The sequence below is a fragment of the Cryptomeria japonica genome, chromosome 7, assembly GCF_030272615.1.
Source record: "Cryptomeria japonica chromosome 7, Sugi_1.0, whole genome shotgun sequence".
NCBI classification, from domain to species: domain Eukaryota; kingdom Viridiplantae; phylum Streptophyta; class Pinopsida; order Cupressales; family Cupressaceae; genus Cryptomeria; species Cryptomeria japonica.
The window spans coordinates 368323216-368349852 of record NC_081411.1 but is presented as its reverse complement, the minus strand read 5'-3'; the positions used below and the strand labels follow the sequence as shown (position 1 = coordinate 368349852).

Genomic DNA, 26637 nt, shown 5'->3' with positions numbered 1-26637 from the left:
TTCCAAATTTAAATTTAATACTATATGAATGATACTTTAAAAGCTACATCTAAAATGTAATTACAGCTCAAAATAACAAAATATATATATATAATGATGCAATTATGTTGAATTCAATTGTTTTGACTTCTACATTCAGAAAAGCTCAAAATTTCCCGGTCACTCGCAGGAGATAAAAGAAAATGTAAAGACGTCTTGGTTATGGCTGAAGAACAAAAAAACGAGAGCTTATATATCTTCAACAATAAACGGTATTTTATTCGTTCCAAACAGTTGGAGTATCTAAACCCTCCTTGTACAACAGTTATTTGGGCCAATTCAGGCACTTCGAAAAGATAAGCCGTCCAATCGATGACTTTCCTAATATGAATGGACTTGAAATAAAGTGGGTACGTGAAAAATATCCTTGGCAAGGAATCAACAATATTTTAGTGGTATTTCCAACTGAAAGCAAAAGCTTTGTGCCTCTTCTGGAATCTATACATTGCAAGCTTTTCCATTCTCATGTCTCTGAGGCCTCCTCTAGAATCCTCTTGCAGATCCATCTATTATTAGAATTAATAATAATAGCAGTGAAGCTCCATGGATCTGGATGAATGGATTGTCAAGGTCAAGGAAGGACAGCATCTCATGGAAGACCAGCTCAAACTCCTCTGTGAATATGTGAGTATTTTTCCTTACCTTTCTCGTGTCTTTCCAGATTAACCCAGATGAATTTTGCCCTTCGCTCCCCTGTTTTTTTCTTCTCTTCCAGATCTCCTTATTTACCGCGAACTAACGATGGATCATTTGCTATCATATGCAATTGCTGGGTTTGTTAATTTCAATCCCATTGCTTCGCATTTGCTTATGCAATGCCCACCAAGTGGGCTACTTAACCCACAAGAGATTGGTCATAGAAGATAAGATTACTCAAAACATGGATTGTTGAAGGATTGGATACACTAACTCTGCCTGTAATTATTCATGAAAATTTGACATCTACAAAAAAGTTGCGTTGCCAATTGCTTGATAACTGGAAAAAGGTCTAATAGTTTCTACTAAACTCGAATTTTGGCAGGGCAGAAGGGATTTCATGAATCTGCCCATGAATCAAAATTTTGACTAACAGAAATTCTCATCCTCATGAATTCAAGGAAAACAGACATGTTTAGATATGGTCTTTACTTACAATTCATCTCCCATGTGTAGTACCCAAGTTTTTTAGCTTTTTAGAATCTCAATTCCTACATAGGGTATTTATACCATAATTTTTAGTTTTAAAGAATCTCAATTCCTACATTGGGCTGGCATGATGGCAGTGAGTTGATCATTAAATAAAGATAATCAACCCTGCAATCACCACCGTAAGGACGCACTAGCTCAGTGGGAGTCGAATATTATCGGAGGATGCATGCCACGCGTATGGTAAGTGGGATCAAATGTAGATGAAGTGTGAATTCTCTATGCATTTACAGCGGCGGCAGAATAGAATTTTAAGTGAAATGAATGGTATAATAAACTAATGCAGGGAAGGGTGAGATCTTGCAATAAGTTTTCAAGTGACTTGCTGATGTTGATGGGTCATGATGGTGCTTGGGAAAACAACTGTTAAATTGGTTTTGCGGCTTTCTTCAATGGAGCAGTGTCAAGTCTTTCAGTAGATGGTGCACGTCACATAGTAGCATAACTGAAAATGAATTTGATTTTGATGTTATAATAGTGCTTGCAGATGACCTAAGCAGGTCAATTGTACTGAGGTACACATAGATTAGAAAAATTTAAACCAGGAGAAACCAAAACCAGATGGTAGCTCCACAAGCAAAATATAAATGCTTAAATACAAGAGTAGAAAAGTATATGTCCAATCAATAGTGATGCAAAACTGGGAAGGAATTGCTATGTCCAGTGGACACGGCTGGTCGTATATGTCTCTTGAGGCGGGAAGTCAAATTCAATGGTGAAGAAAATCTGAGAACAGCCTAGACAGATAGGGCATTGCTTGGTCGTGCTTGGTGGCCACAAATCATTCCCACTGTTTAGAATGAGAAGCTTTCCTAACATTCAAGCTCAAAGAAACTTGTATATGATTGAAGAACTCACTACATGTTTGTTACCTGGGACCAAGAACATGCATGACAACATTTCTTGTACAAAATCTCATCTCTGTATTTGTGTACTGTAATGTTGAGGAAAAAATTGAGAATACCTCATATTATGGTTACTGTTTCCAATGATGCTAAAATGTTTTTCCAGGTAACATTCCCTTAGCAAGCTTCTATCTCCATGTATGTGTACTGGAACATTGAACGTAAACAGAAAGATTTTAATGCTGCACATGTGCCTTAGAAAATTTTCTTTCAGTAGGCACGTTCCATCTTCTATTTTGCTTGTTTCAGAATTTTGATGCACATGTTCCAAAATGGTTAAAAGGGGTGGTTTAGGCTCATATGTGACCAAATATTCAGGCCTTTGATACAACTATGATGAGATTTGGATCTTTTCATGGAACTGACTTAACAGCCGTCATTCACAGAAACCAATTTAGGAGTTACTTTCTTTTTGTTTTCTCTTGACAGTCACATCGTTTCTGTAGTGTTGCATCTAGTTCCATGTTGGGCTAGCTTTTAGATGGACTTTCTGTATTGTACCTATGTCCATAAGAGGCATAACTACACTTAAACATCAAATAATGGACGTAATTGCTCATCTGGGAAAAGGATTGTAGCTACATTGACTAAATTGACTCTTTCTATTAAACCAACTGAAAAGTGAAGCTATAACTTGAAAAGAAAAGAAGAATTCAAACCTTAACTTACAACAGTTGAAACTGATACACATGAAATTATTGAGTGTTAATATATTCATAGAAATGGAGGCTTTATCTTAAAGTTTAAATTGTGTAAGGGCCAACATTTCCATGTCATAAATACATAAAATACATTGACAAAACATGCTAAAAGCAGAGTGTCAAATTATCAATATATAGAGAGGATTTGATTTCCAACACAGGTCAGCTATTTGGAGTTCCAGTCGTCAAGACTGCCAAAGGCAAAAAGCAAAGACTCCCGCAGACATGACTAAACATTGCATTAGGATAAGCAATTTTCTTAAAGACTTTACCATGAGATATTTATTCATCTCATCCTTTCCAAACCCTACAGTATGGTCTGCAATATGACATTGAACCTACCGAAAGACTGAGTGGACTAAACTACCATTTAAAACGGTGTGCTGACCCACTGACTAGAGGGTGAGTTGGTCTTCTAACTTATAATGGGTATCCCAATGGTTTCCCGCTCCTTGAATTGCTTTGTCACAAAGCAATTTTAATGCCGGGTGGTTAATTTTTTGTGGCTCCTCCCATGTAGCTTCCTTTTCTAGCGATCAAGGTGCTCAAACAATATTTTGTTTCCCTGTTTCTTATCTATTGTGGTTGGAACTTGTTCAAGGATTAAGTGAGATGTCCTTCATTATTTATATGTGTCAGAGTCTTTGAGATTTCAACCCTTTGTCTTATTACTTTCTTCAAACATAAGATCTGAAATAGATCATGTACACAGGCAATTGCTGAAAGTTAAAGAGTGCATGCAATTTTTCCTCTTTTTGGCGAATCATAAGGTCTGTGATACTTTGGTCCATGATTTTGCACTGCTTTTCCTCCAAGGAATATTTGTGTATGTGTTTGTGGCGTTATGAAAATCATTATCACTAACTTGTAACTCGCTTTCAATATGTTTATCATCTTGCAGAGCCTTCATCCTATCTTGAAACACTCTTTTGATGTTTTTTCAGTTTCTTTAATTTTTTCTGATTTTATTCAAGGAAATATCTTATTGTTTGTACACAGGTCTCTTAATTTGTCTCATGAATTGACACAGGGGGCTCATTATTGTAAAGAGCATTAAATAATGATCTCTTAATGTAAATGTGCATTCCCAAGTATAGTTATTTTCGCTGTGACATTTGTTGATTTGTAACATAATATAACAAGTAGCAATCTAGACTTTTATACGCAATACCTGATTTCCCATCAGTTTCGAGGATGATTCATGGTGCTCGGTTTTATAGTGGCTATCACAAGTTTAAATAGATTTTTCCAAAAGATCCTTATAATCTTTGGATATCTATAATGAACAACACTCGTTAAGCCCATGTACTCTCCACATATGCTGCATGAACAACAGATGTTGTGAGGTCATCATTGAAATTGATGGCAATAATGTGGGCATATTTAGTCAATTGATCAACCAAAGCAAAATTGGAGTTTTCTCTAGTCTCTCTTTTTATGTAAGAACATTCATTTTGATGGATCACTAAATTGTTTTTGAGGAATATGGTAATGTTGAGCAGGCTAGAGCATTTCACAATCTTTGTCTTGTTTCTGTAGCAAGTCTCACATGTTGCAACAAAGTTTTCAACATCTGATTTGAGTCCTTCCCAGAATAATACCTTATTTGTTCGAAATTGATTTTGGAAAAATTATGTCATTAGTGTTGGGCATAATGACAGTCAGATAAAATCTTTTGTTTCAATCCAGAATCTGACACCATATATACAGTTGCTGTAGAAAATCATGTCACCTGAAAATAAATATTTTCTGTCCACTTCTTGCATTTTGACTTTGTTCAGTAGAGATTTATCATGCCTGGCATATTCCTTTAATATCTTAGTCTCTTCTTTCTATACTGGTTTAGCTGTAGAAATTGCTTATATCCAAGGGTGTTTGAGACAAGGAATAATGTATTTCAAAGTCAAATCCCTGTAGCTTGCTTACCAACTTTGCTTGTTGTTTTGTGAAGGTCTGTTGGATAAGAAATACTTCAAGCTTTGGCAATCAGTGCAGATGAATAAGTGTTATTCCAACATTTCGCTGTCATAAATACATAATATCTTTGTATCATTGAGTTTTCTGCTCTTAAAAGGTATTTGGTCACTGATTTTGCATCAGAAAAGCCCCTACATCCATGGCTTGTGCATGACATTCTCTGACAAATGGCTGTGAAAACTCGGTGAGTGTGAGTACAAGGGCTAATGCCGTTACCATATTCATGGTTTGAAACTAAGTCACAAGGTTCGAATTCGAATTCGAATTCGACAGCCATGAAATTCGGATGAAATTCAACAAGGGAAAAATTCGAAAAAAAATTCGGATAAAATTCGCCTTCTATAATTTTGTTTATTTTTAAATATATGTATACTTCTAATAAATTATCAGAATAGCGACCCTTGTTGGAGAAAATCCGAGGGCGACCCAGCAGTTGCAGACACCCATGACCCAATAGATACAAAACATATACAAAGAATACCCACGACCAGCTGAGTTGTGCTTAGAGGTGGATAGCAGTGCTTTATAGAGGAAATTCGATTAAATTTGATTTTTTTTTATAGAAGTTTGAAATTCGATTAAATTCGAACCTCATCCATGAAAATCGCCGTATCCTGTGACTTAGGTTTGAAATGCAGCCTCTGCTTTCTTTGTCCATTTGAATTGGGTCCTTTTGGTCGAATCAGTGAGCAGTGCCATCAAAATCTATAATGCATTTCATATCATAGCTATCTAGAATCCTGAAAACATAGCCCCTTCAATTGAGGTGGTTCTTGTGTGTGGGCAAGTCAAGAATGAGAAGGATCATTGTTTGAACTTTGAACAACTTTTACTCATTCCTCACTGATAATATGCCTAGGTACGTGTTGTGACGTATTCACACATCGCCCCATTGCAAATGGGGACCCCTCCTTTTTCGCTTTCTGGGGTTTGTTTCTAGGTCTTTTAGGGTTTTGTCTATTAGCCTTTTGCATGTTGAGTGTTGCCAGAGGGATCACTAAGAGAGCAGGCTCTGTTTTTGCTAAAGGTGAGTCAGTGGATGCTCCGGGTTAGGGTCATCTTTGAAAGTCTTCCTTAGGACAAGGTTATGCTCTTGTTGCTAATTGTGTCTTGTTTGAGTTTGAGGAGGTCAATGAAGCTTGATGAGTGAATATCATCTTTGAAGGTTTGAGTTAGGTCAAATTGGTGAGTGATAAAGTTTGGAATGTCATCCTGATCTTCAAATGTCCTGAAATTTCGTTGTCTGGAATGTCATCCTGATCCTGAAATTTGACTAAGTCTGGAAAATTGAAGAATCCTCCAAAAACTAGATTTTGCATTATAACTCCTGGAGGTCCGAAACCACTCTCAAACATCCTGACAGTATATATGGAATATAACTTAAAGTATAAGAACTTAAATGTTATATTCCATATATGAATCTTGACGGAGAGACCAAAATGTCAAATTTCGCTCCTGACCCTTCCAAAGGGTCCAAAGCAAATTTCAATTTCGCTCCTGACCCTTCTAAAGGGTCCAGAGCGAAATTCTCCATAAGACATTCTACTTTGACCCAAACTTAGAACTAACTCATTCCCAGGCATTATTGAGGGCAAAACACTTGTTTGGATGAAGAAATGTGAGAAATGAAGTCAAGATTTGAGCCTAAATGTGAATTTCGCTCTTGACCCTTCTAAAGGGTCCAGAGCGAAATTCTCCCTAGACACTATTTTCTCCCTTGTTTGGGCTAACATCCTTGTTCCTTGGACATGGTGGGGGTAGATTGATATGTTCTTGCCTCAGGAAGTGATTGAAAGCATTGAGGAATGAAGATTTTGACCTAAGACTAGGATTTCGCTCCTAACCCTTCCAAAGGGTCAGAGCGAAATTCATATTCCTTGGAGAGGAGATTTGAGGCGATGAAATGATGGAAATCAACCTGGAAGGAGAATTTTGCTCTTGACCCTTCCAAAGGGTCCAGAGCGAAATCCTCCATTTGACCTTCTTTTTTGCCTTAGGCCCTAGGTTAGCCTTGTCTGGAGCTAGTTTGATGGTGGATTGCCTTGATTATGATGAAAGGACCTTGAAATTGATCAAGTTTGAGAGAGAATTGGATCAATGAAGTGGAAAATCAACCAAGAATGAGAATTTCGCTCCTGACCCTTCCAAAGGGTCCAGAGCGAAAATCCCCATAACTCTCATTTCCTTCCTAGTTTTGGCCAAGTGTTGGTTTCTAAGGCATGTTGGAAGGTGGATTGACGTGTTCTTGCCTTGAGAGGTGGTTGAAAGCATTGGAAGATGAAGATTTTGCCTAAAGGATGAAATTCGCTCCTGACCCTTCCAAAGAGTCCAGAGCGAAATTCATTATAAACCTCATTTGCTCCCTTGCTTAGGCTACAAACCTTGTTCCTTGGGTGGAGAGTGATGTATTTTTGCCTTCCAGAGAAGATTGGAGTTGAAGAGATGAAGAGTCAAGCCTAGAGTAGGAATTTCGCTCCTGACCCTTCCAAAGGGTCCAGAGCGAAATTCCACAAAACCACTCTTTTCTCCCAGTTTTGTGCCAAGTCAAGTGTGGGTCAGGGTGAGATAGGATTGGATATGTCCTTAGGAATGACTTTGAGTTGCTAGTGATCAATAAATTTGAAGGAATTGAGTAAAAACTAGGATTTCGCTCTTGACCCTTCCAAAGGGTCCAGAGCGAAATTCCTAAGATCACCTATTTCCCTTGCAAATCAAGTCAAACTTTTGGTTTGTATGGCTTAGGGAAGACTGGAGCAACGTTTCCTTGACCTTTGAGGTGAGTTGAAGTGAGAGACGTGATAGAATTTGTCCTAAAATGCAAATTTCGCTCCTGACCCTTCCAAAGGGTCTAGAGCAAAATTCCTAGAAGACACCCATTTCTTCCTTGTTTGGACCAAGATCTTAGTCCCTTGGGCGTATTTGGAAGTAAATCAACATGTTTTTGCCTTAGGAAGTGAATGAGGGCGAAGGGAATGAAGAATCAAGCCTAAATCTTGAATTTTGCTCCTGACCCTTCCAAAGGGTCTAGAGCGAAATTGTTGCAAACACCTATGTTTCCCTTGGAGAAGGTCAAATCCTTGGTTTTTATGGCGTGGATGGAAGTGAGTTGATGTGTCCTTGCCTTTTGAGGTGGATTGGGGTTGAAAAAATGAAGAAATGTGCTCAAAACTAGAATTTCGCTCTTGACCCTTCCAAAGGGTCCAGAGCAAAATTCCCAAAATCCCTCTTTTCCTTCCATTTTTGTGTCAAGCTAAGTGTGGATCAAGGTAGATTGAGCTTGGAAGGACCCCTAGGCATGCCTTTGAATTGATTGTGGCCACTAATGATCAAGATTTTGAGCTTAAACTAGGATTTCGCTCCTGACCCTTCCAAAGGGTCCAGGGCGAAAATCCTAAATAGGTCTTGTCCCTAGCCATGATTCTTAGTGAAATTCTCCTTTCTAGCCATTTTGAGGGTCAAGCAAGTTTTGCCATGTTGAGAGAGGGATTCAAAAGTGGAAGTCCAGGTATGAAAAGTGAAAAGAGTAGACTTAGGTGAAGGAAAACAAGCAAGTCAAGAATTTCGCTCTTGACCCTTCCAAAGGGTCCAGAGCAAAATTCTCAACTTCACCTAATTTGCTCATGATGAAGGCCAAGTTGTGGATTCCTAGGCTTTAGAAAGAGAAAGCTAGCATATGCTTGTCTTGGAGGCATTTTGGAGTGAAGAAATGATGCAATTTAAGCTAAAATGTAAATTTCGCTCCTGACCCTTCCAAAGGGTCCAAAGCGAAATTCTAATAGGGCCTGTCCCTGGAGAAGATATTGAGTGAAATTCCATTTTGATGTCTTCTCATTAATGATTTAAGGTGAAAAATGCTATGTTGAAATGAATATGTCATATGTACTTAATCATCCTTTGATTTATTTTGCAGATAGGAGGAGACCAAGCCAGGACAAGGATGACCTATTCCAGTCCATCATCATCAAGGACATTCCTAAGGCATAAAGGTGGACTCAAGGTGTTTTGAAGCGTTGGAAGACTTCAGGTGTTCAAGAAGTTTCCAGCCATCTCCAAAACCTTCATTTCGCCACACTAAGGAACCACAAGATGACAAAGAAAGGCTTTGCCAGCACTTCAAGGCGAGATATGCTACCGGAGCAAGAAGACTTGACAATAAGGAAACCTCATCAAGCATGGGAGTAAAGGAAGTACATCATTTATCATGTCAGAGACAGAGGAGGATCAACCAAGTCACAAGCGTTAGACAAGGTGGCATCCCAGTCATCATTCCTCTGGTCGGATTGGTCTACCTCAGTAGGACCAGATTCAATGTATCTAATCTATCGGAGGTGGCACAAACTTCAATGTACCTACCCATGCTTCCTATTGGTCCTCACTCTTGGAATGTAATTTTCTCATTGGCTAGAGGAAGTTTGTTGTAACAAACCCTAATTAGGGTTTCTATCTTGTAATCCTAGCCATTGATTCTAAGACAATCAGAGCCGTTTGTTTGTAAAGGGTTCTCTATATAAAGCCCTAGCTCCTCATTTGTAAGGGTTAATAGTTAATAGTTAGTTAATGGTTAATAGTCAGAGAATAGAAAATAGTTAGAGAGATAGTCAATAATTAGTAGCTCAATAGTAGATAGCATTTTAGAGTAGAGTAGAAAGAGAAGGCAAAGATTGTTGCCAAGACATTGTTGCAAAAGACTTGTAAATTTCATTGAAGAAATGGTGAATTCTATGGGTTGATCCAACAATTTGCATGGTCTCTATACTTCTCAAATTTAATTTCATGTTATTAGGTGAATGGAAGAAATTTGTATGATCAACGGTGAAATTCGTATATCCATACTACTAGTGGTTTGTTGATTGCAGACTTTCCTTGCGTAGTCAACTGGAATCATTTAGCTTAAGCTTAACTTCAATTATCGCTTCTTCATTGATATGCATCAACCTGACGGTGTCCATGCTTGTAGCGGTGATCTAAACATCATAAAGCTTTCCTCAGAAGATCGCACTAATCTTGTGGAGATGATCCTAGGATGTCAAAGCAAGACTTAGTTAGAATTTCATCAAAGGTCATTCATTGCTCTTACGTTCTTAGTGTTAGGAATAGATCCCGTTCCAACCCTTATCCTTTTTTCCTTTTTTCAAAATCAAGGGCCGGTGAAATTCCATGTTCCAGTAATATCCAAAGCAAATCAGACGTTCAGGTCGTCGAGAGTAAGTCCCCTTGTGATTCCAGCAAAATCACATCGTACCGCAAAGAGCTTATCCACACATAGAGAACCTACATATCAGAACCTTGGAGTTACTCCGACTGATCCTTCGGCAAGATCTTCAGCAGTCGGGAAACTTTGTTCAAGAGAGGATAAGGTACCTTTAGGTATTTTATTCTGTGTTTGGTCGTGTATAAAAGACACATCAACAGTACGGAAGCTTAGTTTTTGCAAAATAACACATTGACTCTTCACTCAGAAAGTTTAACTACAAATTGGTTCTGAAACAATTCTCATATAGTGCTTTTCCATGGACTCTTAGTAAATTAGATTGCCACTGACAAAATATGAATGAATTTCCTCAATAAGAATGGAATATATGACCCATTGTGAAAAGAAACCCGAGCATTGATTAACTAAAGAGGCATCACCTGAAACTTATAGTGGTCATTGATTTGTGTGAAAAATCATCTTTAATTGGTTACTTTCCCTAACCCATATCCAGGGATTGGCTGGTGAGTACAGATGCCTTGTATAAGTCAGATTGGTTTGTCTGTGTGTTGAATAAGATAATATTTTTTAAGTTTTCTTTGCTTGGTATCTTATTGTGAATGCACCCACCTTACAGTCTGGTTCTTATAATATGTAAATGGTATGTCTTAAGTTTTAATCACCCCTCATGACTTAACTCTCTAATGCCAATTTTTGTTCCTTTGATCACTTATATTACCATAAGTTTAATATCATATGTTGGTAAGATGATCACTTAGATGTCGAGTGTTACATTCTTAACATTTAGCTTATCTCAATCTATCAACCCTTCTTGTTATATGCATTTTCTATCTGACCAAATACATTTCTTCTACATGCTTTGATAATTTTTTTGAAGCTATGCCTTCTTTTTCAAGATATCAGATAAGTCAACTTCACCTTTTTCAAGACTTCTTTAGGTAGCTAGCTCTTCAGTCTTGAGTGAGTTTTGACTTTGGTTGTATGCAAACCATTTGATGTTTATATGTATGATTCTTGTACATATTTTTTAATCATTTCAATTTTTCTGTTTTTTTGCATGATTTTGACTCATCCATAGCATCTGATGGAAGATCACCGGTATGATGGAATCATTTACAAATTAGAAAACATTTTAGTTTTCAACCCCAAGATTTAGGAATGTTAGTGGGAGGGTTGTTTGGGGGTGTTGAGAGAATGTATTTAGGAAATGTTAAAGGATTCTTCCTATAATATAGAGGTTAAATATTATTCAAAGTGTTGTTGTATTTGTATAACTACTGAATTTACCAAATATGTATCCAAGACAAATTAGACATGCTATATTGGTTGAATTATCAAATTTCTTTTTAATAATGAAAATTAAAAATGAAAAAATAGCAAAATTGAAGGTTTAGACATAAGTGTAAAGCTCAAATGCCATGCCTTTAATCCTATAGTGTGCATAGGGTTATGAGTAGTCGACTTGTGGCTACTTTCACCATTAATTAATTTATGTGATCATTATTATATTCTTATTTAGATGATTAGGTCGTCTTAGGAATTATATTTAGGTACCTAAGTCAGTTTGGGTGACATCCAAGGCATTTGTGGAGTATATATAGGAGATAGTGGTTAATTTAGTATCATCATATTGTGAATTGTGTTCCTCAAACTGGCTTATTATTGTCAAGTATTTGCAGCATATTTCCTATTATATTCATCGATTGTGCAAGTTGTTTCATTACAACTGGTATCAAAGGATATATGGGCACTGTGAAGGCAATAAACAAAGTGCTTTTTTTTTTGGATTTTGGAGGTCATTTTGGCAAGTTCCTCGCTAATTTTGGTGAATTTTTTGTTGATTTTTAAAGGTTATTTCAAGGCCATATTGAAGCTAGATTTGAGGTTATCTGGAGCAGAATTCAAGAAGTTATTGCAAAATTAGGGTTTCCACAAATTCATTGCTAGGGCTGCAAATCAGTGATTTTTTCTTAAATTCTAGTTGGTCGAACAAGGGCACATCGTTCCACTAATAGTCTTGATTTGAAGGCACCTAAAATTGTTTGTAGTTTTTTCAATTTTAGGTCTCCTAATAAATTTTCTCTATAGGCTGCAATTCATGGAAATTTTCAGACTTTTAAACATTTTTGGAATGATTGGAAAAAATTATTAGGGGCATATTGTTGAAACTTTAATTTTGGGGCTGAATTTTTCTTAAATCGTTTGGTCAAGTTTTGGTCAACAAAAATATAAATAAATTTTGCACTATATGAGTAGACCACAAACTAGAGTGGAGGCAAGAATTCCTACTCTACTGGTAAAGCTTCTGACAAAGGTGAATCATCATGTAACGCCCCACCAAGGAACCATAGATGATATGAGCAAAATACACATATAATGCATGGAAATATTTTTTTTGAAGCAATTAAGTGTCATCTTGCATAACATATACGAGTATCACGCTCAAAGATCAAGATTAGATCAAACTATCGATAATCAACAATGCACATGCAAAAGACTAAACACCTGGAAACTCCAAATGAACATGGGAATAGGTCTCCCTAACCTTAGGAAGTGTCCAAGAGGTGATTAGGACCACACAAGACCACCCCCAAAGTTGCAAAACTCGAAACGGCGAACAGGACCAACCACTAGGTCCTAGGTGTGACGGATGAGCTTCGAGAAAACCCTAGTCACAAATGGACGCCCCCAACACCATCCAAACCAACTCAAAACCTACTCAAACCACCTCTGAGGGTTCCTTGACATCGCTACTTCCGTAATGCATCCGAAACAGGGTCAATTTGACATCCCTAGCTCTTAGATTCATTCCTAGACTGAATGCATGAACATAGGCTTGCGGACCTGACCCAAGCCACCTAAGAGGACATTTGCATGCTAGGTGGACACTCATGTGGTGTGCTAGTGTCCTCCACTCGCATTGGTGTCCCTGAGATGTGCTAGTGTCCTTGAGACACGTTGGTGCCCCTGGGACTGGTGGACCTACATTTTCGTCCTCTAAGACACGTGTTTGTCTGGACCAGTGAGCTTTTGGTTGGACAGTTTGATGTGCCAAACACCTAAAACCCCTAGGTGAAGTCAAAATACCCATATGATCCTTGAATTGAGAGAATTGGGCAAAAAGGTGAGAAAATGAGTCAAGAACGATGCCATCAAGTCACCGGGTGACACCTACAAGACTAGTCGGGGATCGGGTGAACTCAAAACATACTCATTGCACCCATAACTTCCCAAAACTGATTTCACAATACTCAGGGATGCCTAATCCACCAAGAAACAAGGTTGAGACACCCCATGGGTAGTCCTGGTTGAGCCCAAAATGGCTTTGAAATGCTCTAAACCACACTAGACTGGTCAAGATCTCATGACCACAATTGGAGATGATCAAATCAACCTCCACCACTACACCAATCACTTCTACGTTCATTTTAGAGCACCAATAGAAGTGTAACTACAACATATCCATGAAGCATGAAGAAATGAAGAACATACAAGAGCATAGGTCATGCTCGACTTCAACACCATAGCATGTAAGGATACCGATACCAATACAATATGTTACAAATACATCCATCTTTTCTTGGAGTGTTCAATACATATATAATCAATGCTTACAATACTTGATATGATATACATATTATTACAATCCTACAAGGAAGATAAAATGAGAAGGAACAAGTGTTGAGGATGGTGGTATATCACTCTCAGCCAATCACAATCCAAGTCCATTGGTCCCCAATGGTGGTTTGCAATGCCATCCAACCATGTGGTACCCTTAGGTCCATCTTGTTGTGACCTAATCACACATCACCCCATTCCAAATGGGGACCTGTTGACGTGTTTTTTGTACACTATCAAACACAGAATAAAATACCCAAGGGTACCTTATCCTCTCTTGAGTAAAGCCTCTGAATGCTGAAGATATTGCGAAAAAGGATCAATCAGGGTGACTTCAAGGTTCTTCGTTGTAGGATCTCTACGTGTGGATAAGCTCTCTGTGGTAGTTGTGAATGCTGTTTCTTCAAGGGGCCTTACGTTTTCGATCTGCAGGAACAGGATTTTCCTAAAGCTAACAGGTTCTCAAAAAATAGCAAAAGATAGGGTTTCAAAAGATGGATACTAATCTAATCCTAAGAATGACTCAATGTAGGCTAGACTTGGTAAGATTCTACCAATTTCAATATTGCCAAGGAATTACAACTCCATTGAAATTGATGCGATCTTCTAAGGTGATTAGTGATTTTCAAATCATCAAGAATTATATATACTACCATAAATATACATATCAATATTTCAATAATGATTGAAGGTTCAAACAATCTCAATATCTCCAGTTGACCACACAAGGCGTCCTTACAATCAGTAAGAAGCTTGTGGTTTGGAACGTGAATCTCACCAAAGATCAAGCGCAACACTTAGTCCTTCGAACTTAAATACTACTTCGACTGAGAATGATTCAAGAAAGTAAACAACCATGAAAATAGCCACAAGAATTGCAATAAAACACCATAACCTCAATATTTTATTGATCTCAAAGCCAAAATAGACAACAATTGTTCGAAATTCTTTCTTCACTACTCAATCTTGCTACAAAATAACTTTCTTCTCTCCAAAGCTCTACCTATTATCTATCTCCTTCACATCTAATTCCTAATGACAAAATGAAAATGAGTGAGGGTATATATAGCATCCTCAATTACAATGAACGGCCTAGATCAAAAGAAGATCGACGGCTGAGATTCTGACACCTAAACCCTAATTAGGGTTTGTTACAAAAGTTCCCTTTTTAGATGAACATTATTAAATGCATAGCCAAATATTTAATTGGCACAAAAGTCGAGGGAACATAGACCAATGATAATTAAGATGCCACATCATTTTATAACAACCTTTCTTCTAGAACCTTATTCCCTTTCCAATGTTCTTTCCTAGCATATGCAACGAATTTGGACACAATTCCTTCAATTTCAGCAATAGGAATCTCGGGAAGATTCCTCATGCGTTCCTCCAAGTGGATAACCTGATCAAAGGCAGTGAGAAGAGCAGCTTCCCATCCAGGTTCGAGTTCCTTGATCTTCTCAATCAGGAGCATAGTAGTGAACATTAGATCCCGTTGCTCATCTGTGATGACATTCTCATCTTTGCAAAAGATGATCTTGACTCTCTCATCCAACTCTTGGAGGTTCACATCCGTCTCAACTTCGATCCTCCTGCCGAGAATGGTACATAACACTTCAAACACCTTATCCTGAATTGGATGGATGACGCCCTCAACTTGATTGCATTTGGTGCTGATGTCCTCGAAGAGAACCTCTTTCATCTGGAGTAGAGTTGACCACTGAAGTAGGTTATGAGCTCCTCCATCCATTATCTTTTCTTGTGCTAGGATCTTCCTTGGTGTTTGCCTGATTACTTGGAGAACAAGAATGATAACATCTCTAGTGTGAGCGAAAGCGGCTACAGTTATCATTAGATTGTGGACGATCTCAAGGACCTGGATAGCTCGGTGGATTGTTTTCATCATTCTTGTTGTAAATTCAACAGCTACCATGTGGGATTTGTCAATCCAAGAGCTCATAAGCTGAACCAAGCTCTTGACTCTTTCTGCCTCGCCAACTGATTCGAGGGGAAGTGCTTGCATAGGAGATACTGCCGGATCCTGACGTCCCAAGGGCTGATTGAGATGGGTAAAGTAGCCTCTCCATGCACCGACTTCTCTCTCAAGCTTTCTATTCTTTTCCATTTCTTCTTTAAGCTTGTCTTTAAGTGCTTCAAATGAATCGGTTGCCTCATCCAGTGCCTGTTCAGTAGTGAGCGGACCAAGCTCAAATGTTTCTACATCATACTCATCTGCAAGGATTTCACCTTCACATTTGTCCACTACTGGTGTAGCTATCTGCAATTTCCTGGATCCTGTCTCATCTCTGATCACCTTGGACATCTTGGTGGCCTTCTTCTCCGTTACTTCTTGAGAATTTCCTATAAGGCTCTCTAAGTCAATTACAGCATCTTCATCTTCAACCACAATCACCCTCGTCAGTCTCTCCTTTAACCAATCTGGAATGGCAGATCTCGTCTCTCTTGTATTTCTTTAGGCAATGGTTCATCTTCTCGGAGAGGAGATGTCGCTTCATCATCATTCTTCCCTTCAGGTAGCTCATCAACTTGGGGAGATTGACTTGATGAATGCTGAGGTGTCTGCCCCTTTTCAGGCTTATCATTCTGTACCATGGACTCCATAGATTCATCAACCTCAGGCACGGTCTTCTCTTGTCCTTAAGCTTGACTTGCCTTCTTTCCATGTCGAGAAGATGTGCCTGATGAGCGATCTCGATTGGCCTCTTGCTTCTTCTTGGAGGGTTCTCTTTTCTCAGGTCTTTCTTTCCTCTTTGCGCCTCTAGGATGAGAATTATCTTCACTTACGCTTGCTCCTCCTTCTTCTGGTCTTTCCTCCAAAGTAAAAGTCATTGGTATGCTCTGCTCTCTTAGCTTCTGATGTTGTACATCCACCCATCTGCGAGTACATGACAAAACTGGAGCCATCAAAGCTCTCAAGTCCAAAACCTCAGGTTCATTCCAATCTATCTTCATTGCTTTGTCTTCTCTGTCATAAGATGACTGGAGATGTCTACCGCTATCCTGTGCCTGATTTGCTACCCTATAAACTTTGCATTTCCTGATAAGATCTAAGGGTAGCCTGGAATGCATCTTTCTTTTAACCTCTAAATCACTTGAGAGATTCATCCAAAAGTCCTCTACCTGAAATTCGTGTTTGTACTTCTTACCAACTGTCTCCTCCATATAACCATGAGGATCAAAATTCTCCCTCGAGGCAAAGAATGTGAATGAATATAAGGCCAATTCCTTCTCTGCATCCTCCAAGGCCTGAGTATTAGGACATACCTCAACTGAATTCCCCAATATGATGGGCACGGGAATTCCATTTCCATGCTTGTGTCTGAATGCCTTTGCATAAGCTGCCAACTGTCTAGTCACCTCAAGTAGCACTATCCTGTCTGTCGGATACCTCGGCAACATGTAGGGAGGTGAAGGACACCCATGAATTCTGATATATGTAAACTTTTGAAACTGGATGAACCATGCACCATACTTCTTCACAAGTTCTTGTGCATCCAGAGATAGTCTATTATGAATCCCACCTTGCAATATCCTAGTGATGTTCATCGTGAAGGTGTCATTGACTAACTTGTAGTCACCTCTGGGAGGATGATGCAAATGAACATAAGAGTCACAAACTCTCACTTCTCCGGGTCCTCTTCCGATCACTCCTCTGTGAGGTAGCCCTGCATATTCGAAACTCCTGATCAAGGCATACATGACATATGAGCTCATGTGGAATGATTTAGTAAGTCTTGGCCTTCTCAACTGCACATCTAGACAATGGCTAATAATTCTAGCCCAATGAATCGTTCCTTTTCCTTGGACTATCACTTGGATGAAGTGGAACATCCACTTTTTGAAGTAGAAGGCTTGGGGAGCCCCTGTAACTCGATTGAACAAAGTTATCAAATCTCTGTACTCCTCGTGGAAGTCGATCCTATGTGGTGTGTTAGGAGTCTTGCTCAGGCGAGGACGACTTTTGAGCAACCAATTCTTATTGATGAGATTCAGGCAAGTGTCGGGATCATCCTCATACATTGACTTGGCTCCTTCTAAACTTTTGTAAATCATATCTTTATGCTCTGGAAGATGGAGAGCCTCACTTATAGCCTCCTCTGAAAGGTAAGCCAAAGTGTTTCCTTCCTTGGATACGATCGATCTTGATTGTGAGTCATAATGGCGGGCACACTCGATCATCAGCTCATGACACTGGACTGCTGGAGGGAAACCGACCGCCTTGATGATGCCACTTTCAATTATTCTCTTCGCGACAGGTGATGGCTTGCCAATGTAGGGGACCTCTCGAAACTTCTTCATACTGAAGATTCCCAAGTTGGTATCTCCGATATTGCTCCATTTGGACACGATCCTGGTCTCCAATTCTTCATTCTTTTGATCTTCCTTCATGAGAGCCGGGCGACTAGTAGATGCTCCTGCCTTTGGAGTCGCCATCTTGACACCTACACAACATTTCACAATTAGTAATATACCTTGAAGCGTAGAAATATAGAGTAGAAAGGAAGATTTAGGATTTTAATTAGGAAACTTCATGATAAATCTTGAGTTATCATTTCCTAATTAACTAAGCCAAACTTAGAATTTTCAAAACAAAGTTAAAAATTCAAATCTTCAACAATGGTGTTAGGTGATTTCGCCATACCTCCTCTTGAGTACTAACTCTAAGAAATGATGCAAAAAATAGGTGAATTTTGCTAGGCAAAATGTAGATCAAAGCTCTCCCTTGAATAAAATGCGCCTCCTTTAGTCTTCACAAGAATCAATTCCACTTCCTTCTAGTCTCCAACACTTGAAATAAATTCGCTCCAAATAGACCAGATTTCGCACCTCCTTCTTGCTCTCCAAATTCGCACTTGAAGCAATGAGTGAATGATTTGAATGATGAAAAAACACCTCCAATATATAGAGCGCCCACCCCTTTGCTCCCTCTAGGCCGACTTGGCAAAAAGAGGTTAAAAAATAGCAAAAAGGAGGGGCCGACTTGATAAAATAAATAAAAATAAGACCTTAAGCGCTCCATATTTAATTTTAATTTCATAAAAATTAATTTTAAATGCCTTAACAATAAAAGTTCGATTTTTTAAGGCTCAAAATTAATTTATTAAATGTCAATATGTCCTTTATTAAATGCCAATTTAATTTAATTTTTTCAAATGCTTCGAAGTTAGCAATTTTGGCATTTAATACAGTTTGGAGGATATTAATGCTCAAATATGGTAAAAATAAAGAATGCTATTAACTTCGCCCTGGACCCTTAGCAAGGGTCAGGAGCGAACTTTCAATTTTGCTCTTGCATTCCTCATTTTTCTTGTCCAAAACTTCATCTAGGCATTTAAATGGCATTTCTAATTGGAGTTTTGAATTTGATTTCATTTGATCTCTAGGAGGAAAGTACTATTAGGACTTTTTCGCCCTGGACCCTTGGCAAGGGTCAGGAGCGATTTTTCACTTTTGCTCTCAATCCTTCATCCTTTAATTGCCAACTCTCCTTGTGGGATAAGCGATGATCTCCTTCACTCGTTCCATGCATGCTTGATTTGCTTTTGCAATGCAAAAATAAGGACTTCAAAGATTTTCGCCCTAGGCCTCCAGTGAGGGTCAGGCGCGACTTTTGTATTTTAGCCTAGGATTATCAAGTTTTAAAGTCAAATCTTTGTTCACCATGCTTTAGAAGACCTTTTCCACCTTTGCACAACCTTGCCTTAGCGTAATCTTGAAGGGAAGTTGTTGGTTTTGTAAAAATCGCCCTGGACCTTCAGTGAGGGTCAGGAGCGAATTTGAGTCTTTTGCACAAATTCTTGATCATTCCAACTTCAAATTACTCTTAAGGCGTAGAACATCATTCTCCACTCCCTTTTGAGTCTCGGAAACAAAAATATCATCTCGAAATGCAAGGAAAGTGGGCATACTTGGAAATTTTGCCCTGGACCCTTGGAGAGGGTCAGCAGCGATTTTCTTTATTGTCCTCAACATTTGCAATCTTAGCATCTCAATTCCACCTCAAGGCATTTCAAACATCGTTTCAAACTTGTGTCCAGGCTTAGCTTCATTTAATTTTGGAGGAAAAGGCTGGATATTAGGTTTTTCGCCCTGGACCCCTAGAGAGGGTCAGGAGCGATTTTTCAAACCTGGCTTGATTGCCTCCTTGTTGATCGTCCAAATTACATTCAATGGGTAAAACACACTTGCCTTTATCTATTCCAATCATAAAAAATCACTTTGATCTAGCAAGAAATGTGCCTTTTGAAAATTTCGCTCTGGACCTTCAGAGAGGGTCAGGAGCGAATTTTGCCTTCTAGACCAAAATACTTTACTTTTCACCATGAAATGTCTTTGCTAGGGAAGATTTCATCTTGTTTCACACTATGAAGAAGTTCAAGTCCAAGAAAGGTCTAAAAAATGTGCATATAAAGAATTTCGCTCTGGACCTTGAGAGAGGGTCAGGAGCGAAATTACCCTTCTTGGGCAAAACTCCATCATTTCATTATCTTCGATCAAGTCTGGATGCTTCATCATGCTCATTTCGTCCTCCACCACGCCTTTGATATCTCAATTTGACCAAACAAGGTCAGGAATGACTAATAAATTTTTTCGCCCTGGACCTTCAGAGAGGGTCAGGAGCGATTTTGATGATTCCAACAAAATCCTTTATCATCTCGAGTTAAAACTGCTTCAGGCAGGTGGAGAAAGTTATTCACTTTCCATTCATGTCCAACACTTGGTTCCTTTTCACTGCAAGATGAGGGAAATCAAAATTTCGCCCTGGGCCTCCAGAGAGGGTCAGGAGCGATTTTTCCCTTAACCTTCAAAATTCATCATTTTATATGCCTTCAAATCCTCAAAAGCATCAAACTACGTCCAATCATCCCTCCTGGAGACCCTGCACAAAACAAATTAGAAAAGTCAGTGACAAATATGCCTCAAATAACATTTTCGCCCTGGACCCCCAGCAAGGGTCAGAAGCGATTTTGCCCTTTTTGGCTAAACTATTCAAAATTTAAGTCTCCAATCACTTCACAAGGCAGAGTCAGGTCATTTTCAAGGTCAGGAACCAGTTAGCAAGCCTATCAAAAAGAAGAAATTGCACTCAGGATAAATTTCGCCCTGTGCCCTCAGCAAGGGTCAGGAGCGATTTCTCTATTTCAGGCATCATCTTACTTCCAAAATTTAATCAAAACTTACCTAGGCAAGAACACACAATTTCACCTTCAAAATGCTAACACTTAGTCAAAATTTGGATTTTTACCCTAAAAAAACCTTGATTAGACCTAACCTAAGACCTACTTGACTCCCCTGAAAGGCTTACCTTACTTCAATCGTCTCAACTCTTTGGGAGGACACTTAATAACCTTCAAAATTTGACTGGACTCAGCTTGAATAACACCCGAAAGAAACCCCTAAGGTTTAGCCCTAGCCCAGGCAGACAACTCACTCACTCAAAAACCCTAAAAACAGAGAAAAGAACAAGCAAAACAAAAGCGAACAAGAGGGGGTCCCCATTCTAATGGGGCGATGTGTGAAATGGTCACAAGAGGACCCCCTACACTTTGGCCCACTTGGTCTTTTGGTTGTGGCTTTTTGGGTTGTTTGGCAACAATTTCTTCGATCTCCCCGAGTCCCCAAGTGTTTTGGCAAATTTTGGTTGTCTGCAAGTCTTTTGAGTGAATTTGGCTAATTCTGGAGCTTGTATTGTCTATTTTAGGGTTTTTACCCTTCAGACTTAGAATTGAGGTCAATAGCTTAGGGTTTTGAGAAATTTGAATGAAGCAATGAAGTGAGAACCCTTCAAGGAAGCTACCAATGAAATTTGAGCAAATTTTGAGGACTTACTATTTTTAGTAAGTTTCACTGCATCCTGGTTTGGCCTAATTTTGCATTTAAACAAACTTACTATTTTTAGTGTCCCCGTGCCCTAGTTTGCCCTAATTTGATGTTTGGAAGAACTTACTATTTTTAGTAAGTGTATTTTTGGCAAGTCTATCTCTAGCAATTGACAGGACACTGATGGCAGAACATTCTTGAAAATCCAAGTTCTAAATCCGGAAAAGTTGAAAAAGTTGGTGGACGATAAAATTTGTGGCTAAGTCTTGGAATTCTTTCTTGAAATGGCAAACCCATGAAAATCTATTCTAAGGCATGGAAGAATTCATCTTTCACTCAAAATTCCTCCTCTACCACAAAATGGCGATCAAGACAGGAAGGTGGGCGCATTTCACCTAGCACGGAGGATTTTCCAAAATTCTCAAAATTCCTCCACCTCCTCAAATTGGCGCCTAAGGACAAAGAGAGAGGACAGAGAGAGGGTGCAAAACCTGTTGAAAATGTTAGCTAAGTTCGGATATCTGATAATCGAATTTTTGATGTTGTCAAATGACAATCAAAAGTTATATGTATTATCTCAATCAATGCTCAATTTATTTGTTATTGGGCTGGACCCAAATGTAACGTGGGGAAACAATTAACTATGATTTGAGCTAGGCTTAAATGTAACGTGAAAGGCCATTGGGCTGGACCCAAATACCTAACGTGAAGAAGAATGTGTGATTAATTAAATAATGTTGCAAGCCGACTTAAGGATGTCTACCGCCAAAAGGATGATATATAATCAACTTCAAGATGAAGTCATTCACGCAATCATACTTACTAGCAATGCGATCTGCTCTTTAGCGAACTCTTCACTTGTGCAAACTCAGTCAAGGACATTGTTGTGCGAAGTTGTCAAGATCTTTTGCAATTCTGCTCTAGCCTATTGTAGTCATCTTCTGCTGATCTGCTCCTTTGGTCATCTACTGCTGATTAGGGCTGCATCCTTTATCATCTTGCCAACTTGCTGTTTGGACAGCAATCAGAGATAAGTCTGCTATGTTGTAATTGCCTATCATTGAGATAATACATATCATAATTTAAGGCTGGGTTTTTCATCTCCAAGAGGGAGGTTTTCCCAGGGTATTGGTGTTTTGTGTTTTATTATTGTTACTGTTTATTCATAGTCTGATTATAGTCAATTGGTTTGTTTAACATCTGAGTACTTAAAATTAACATGGTATCAGAGCTTTAGGTTCATTCAAATAATTAGATTATTAGTTGCTTTTCACTTTCAGTTTGCTGTTTTAGTTTTGCAAGATGGTTAGATGTCTGAAAGTAGAGGATAGACTTGGAGGTGCCCTAAATTTCACATCATGGAAGGTTCGTGTCCTCCTTGCTCTTGAAGAATTAGAGCTATTACAGTTTGTGGAAGATACGGATCTGACTGAACCTTTGGATCCGGAAGAGCTAAAGCAATTCAAGAAGAATGCCCTCAAAGCAAAGAAGTTCCTTATTGATTCCGTGAAGGATCATCTTGTTCCAGTCATCTCCAAATTGAAGACAGCCCGAGAGATGTTCAAACACCTAGAAGGGATATATGAGATCAACAACATCAGCCGGACACTCACACTGAGGCAACAACTTCTTCAAGTCAGAATGTGCAAAGGAGATTCAATCATGTCCTTTTGCATGAAGATTTCAGAATTGAAGGACCAACTCAGCGCCATTGGAAACGAGGTTGTGGACAAGGATATTGTCATGATTGCGTTGAATGGTCTTCTTGACTCTTGGGATTCCTTGATTCAAAGCATAAGTGGAAGAGCTGAATTATCTTCCTTCGATCGCCTCCGGTCAGATTGCATTCAAGAGGAGTCTCGCCTAGCTGCCAGAGAAATGCATAAAGGCTCTCATGGAGGAGATCAACATGTGCTTGCATCTCAACATGTTAGAAGGAAGGGAGGCCATTGGAAGAAGAACAACTTCAAAAGAGATAGAGACTTTAGACCTCTAGCTTTTGATTCAAGGAAGAAGCCAAGGGATCTTTCACATGTCCGTTGCTTCAGATGTGACAAGTTTGGACATTATGCCAAAGAATGTCAGAATTCGCCCATGCAAGGGGAGGCCAACCTGAATGAAGTTACAAACTCAGAGGATAATGAAGACTCTCTCTTCATTTCTGCTTTGTCCAGCAATGTGCCAACTGATAGCAACACTTGGTTGATCGACAGTGGTGCATCTAGACACATCACGGGATATCGAGAGCATCTCTCAGACTTGATGGAGAAAGAGTCCAATCTTCTTGTGGTAATTGGTGATGATGCACAATATTCGGTAAGAGGCTTTGGTAGTACTTATTTAATTTTGAATCTGGTATGTCCTTGCATCTTAGTAATATTTTATTTGTCCCTGGAATTAAGAGGAATTTAATTTCTATTTCTGCCCTAGAAGATAAAGGTTATCAAATAACATTTTCTGAGGGTAAAGTACTTGCATGGCCTACGAAATTTGGTATTAAATCTGTTCGTGCTATTGGAAATAGATATGATAGTTTGTATAAGCTTTTAGCTAACCCCATTCGAGCACTCATTCATGAAGCTCCTGAATCTAGTGAGCTATGGCATAGAAGGCTCGGTCATCTTCACTATCAGGCACTTCCTTCACTTGAAAGGATGGTTAAAGGTATGCCTAAACTTAATCATTCTCATGATGATGCTTGCAAAGGTTGTGCATTAGGTAAGAACACTAAAAGTCCATTTCATAAAAGTGAAAGTAGAGCTAAAGAAAAACTAGCACTTTTTCATTCTGATCTATGTGGACCTATGTTTGTTACTTCACCTAGCAGATTTCTATACTATGTTACATTTATAGATGATTTTTCTAGAAAGACTTGGATTTACTTTCTAAAATCTAAAGAATCTGATGAAGTGTTAAGTAGGTTTAAAGAATTTAAAGCTCTAGCTGAAAATATGTCTGGTAAAAGGATTAAAGTGTTAAGATCTGACAATGGAGTTGAATACACCTCAAGTAGCTTCAATGACTTTTGTGCAGAAACAGGAATTAAGAGGGAGTTCTGCGTTCCCTACAATCCTCAGCAGAATGGTGTAGCTGAACGAAAGAATAGAACCATCGTTGAAGCTGCTAAAGCTATGATTCACGATCAAGACTTGCAGATCTTCTTATGGGCTGAAACATCCAAGACTACTGTGTACATTTAGAATAGATGTCCTCACCGTATCCTGAAGAACATAACTCCCGAGGAAACTTTCACAGGAGTCAAACCAGATATCAGCCACCTAAGGATCTTTGGAAGTCCTGTCTATGTTCATGTGCCAAAGGAAAAGAGGACTAAGTTAGAGCCTTCTAGGAAGAAGGGTATCCTTGTTGGATATAGTGAATCTTCCAAGGCATTTCGCATCTACATTCCTGGTCAAAGGTACATTGAGGTAAGTAGAGATGTCACCTTTGAAGAAAATATTGCTTTCAAGAAATCTAAAGGTTCTCTTATTGATAATGATAAAGAAGTTAATGATTATCAAGATATGGATATTGATACTAACCCTGAGATTCAGAGGGAGACTATTGTGCCTCCTGAACCTATTGAGCATAATGATCCTCCTAAGCCTCTAGTTCCAACTGATGGACTTAGAGATATTGCAGCTAGCAAGAAAAGACCCCTTTGGGTTAGAAGCACAATTCAAGATGCAAAAAATTTGCAGCTCCTAGTGGCACTTTTAGATAAAGTAAGAGACCTCGGAAGCTCCTTAACTATGTTGCAATGATGTGCAACATCATTGAGGCTGAACCATCCAGCATAGAAGAAGCTATGAACCAACAAGCAGGGAAGTTAGCTATGGACGAAGAGTATCAATCCATCATCAAGAATGATGTTTGGGATGTTGTGCCTAGACCTAAAGGTAAGTCTGTTGTTTCTTCCAGATGGTTTTTTAAAATTAAACATGCTGCTGATGGTAGTATAGAGAAATATAAAGCTAGATTTGTAGTATGTGGTTTTTTTCAAAAAGAAGGCATAGATTATGAAGAAACATTTGCTTCTGTTGCTAAATATACTTCTATTAGAACTATCATAGCTATTGCTGCAGCCAAAAGTTGGAAACTACATCAAATGGATGTAAAGACTGCCTTCCTTAATGGTGTTATTGAGGAAGAAGTCTATATTGAACAACTTGAAGGTTATGAGATTCATAATAGAGAGACTCATGTGTGCAGATTGAAGAAAGCTCTCTATGGCCTCAAGCAAGCTCCTAGAGCTTGGTATGAAAGAATTGATAAGTACTTAGTTAGTTTAGGATTTTATAAGAATGATGCTGACCCTAACATTTACTTTAAAGTATTTAATGGTGAAATGCTAATTCTGGTTTTATATGTTGATGATTTATTTCTAACTGGTGAAGATAGTCTCATCATTAGGTGTAAGAAAGAATTAGCTTTTGAATTTGAAATGAAGGATCTAGGTCTAATGCATTACTTTCGAGGGTTAGAAGTGTGGCAAAAATCTAATGAAATTATTCTAAGTCAAGGTAAATATATTATTGATATATTGAAAAGATTTGGTATGATGGATTGTAAACCTATGTCTACTCCTATGGAAACTAACTTGAAGAAGTTGAGTATTTCTGCAGCTAACTCTGATTTTGCAGATCCCTCAGAGTACAGGCAATTGATTGGATCCTTGATGTATCTAGTCAACACTAGACCAGATATTTGCTATGCAGTGAGTGCACTTAGCCAATTCATGAACCAGCCAAAGCATGTTTACTTGGTGGCAACCAAGCACATCCTGAGATACTTGCGTGGAACAATTGGCTATGGGCTGAAGTATCCAATCAACACAACAATCAACTTGGAAGGCTACTCTGATTTTGACTGGTCTGGAAGTGTATCTGATAGGAAAAACACTTCATGAATCTGTTTCAGCTTGGGTTCCGCTATGATCTCTTGGGCCAGTAGGAAACAGTCCTCAGTTGCATTAAGTATTGCATAAGCTGAATACATTGCCTCAAGTGTGGCAACTAGAGAAGCAGTTTGGCTTCGCAAGTTTCTTGCTAGGTTGTTTGGACAACCTTGGGAATCCACTGTTATTTATTGTGATAATCAGAGTTGTATTAAAATGTCTAACAATCCCATGTTTCATGATAGGTCAAAACATGTGGAA

General features: G+C 38.7%; 2 protein-coding genes across 4 annotated transcripts in view; both read left to right on the top strand.

The window, feature by feature from the left end:
- The first annotated feature begins 239 nt into the window (after positions 1–239).
- LOC131040009 (phytochrome-associated serine/threonine-protein phosphatase) overlaps positions 240–26637 on the top strand; it is a 69473-nt gene continuing 43075 nt past the window's right edge. The window contains exon 1 of one of the 3 annotated variants that reach the window (XM_057972876.2): positions 240–663. In XM_057972876.2, the coding sequence (XP_057828859.1) occupies positions 583–663 (81 nt within the window). In that variant the 5' untranslated portion in view covers positions 240–582. Of the gene's footprint in view, positions 664–25268; positions 25379–26637 lie in introns of those variants that run through there. The other 2 variants (XM_057972878.2, XM_057972877.2) reach the window with 2 other exon arrangements.
- Positions 22776–25171, top strand: LOC131857063 (uncharacterized). The gene is made up of 2 exons (XM_059209096.1): positions 22776–24143; positions 24513–25171. The coding sequence occupies exons 1-2, from the start codon at positions 23837–23839 to the stop codon at positions 24677–24679; spliced, it is 474 nt and encodes a 157-aa protein (XP_059065079.1). The 5' UTR covers positions 22776–23836; the 3' UTR covers positions 24680–25171.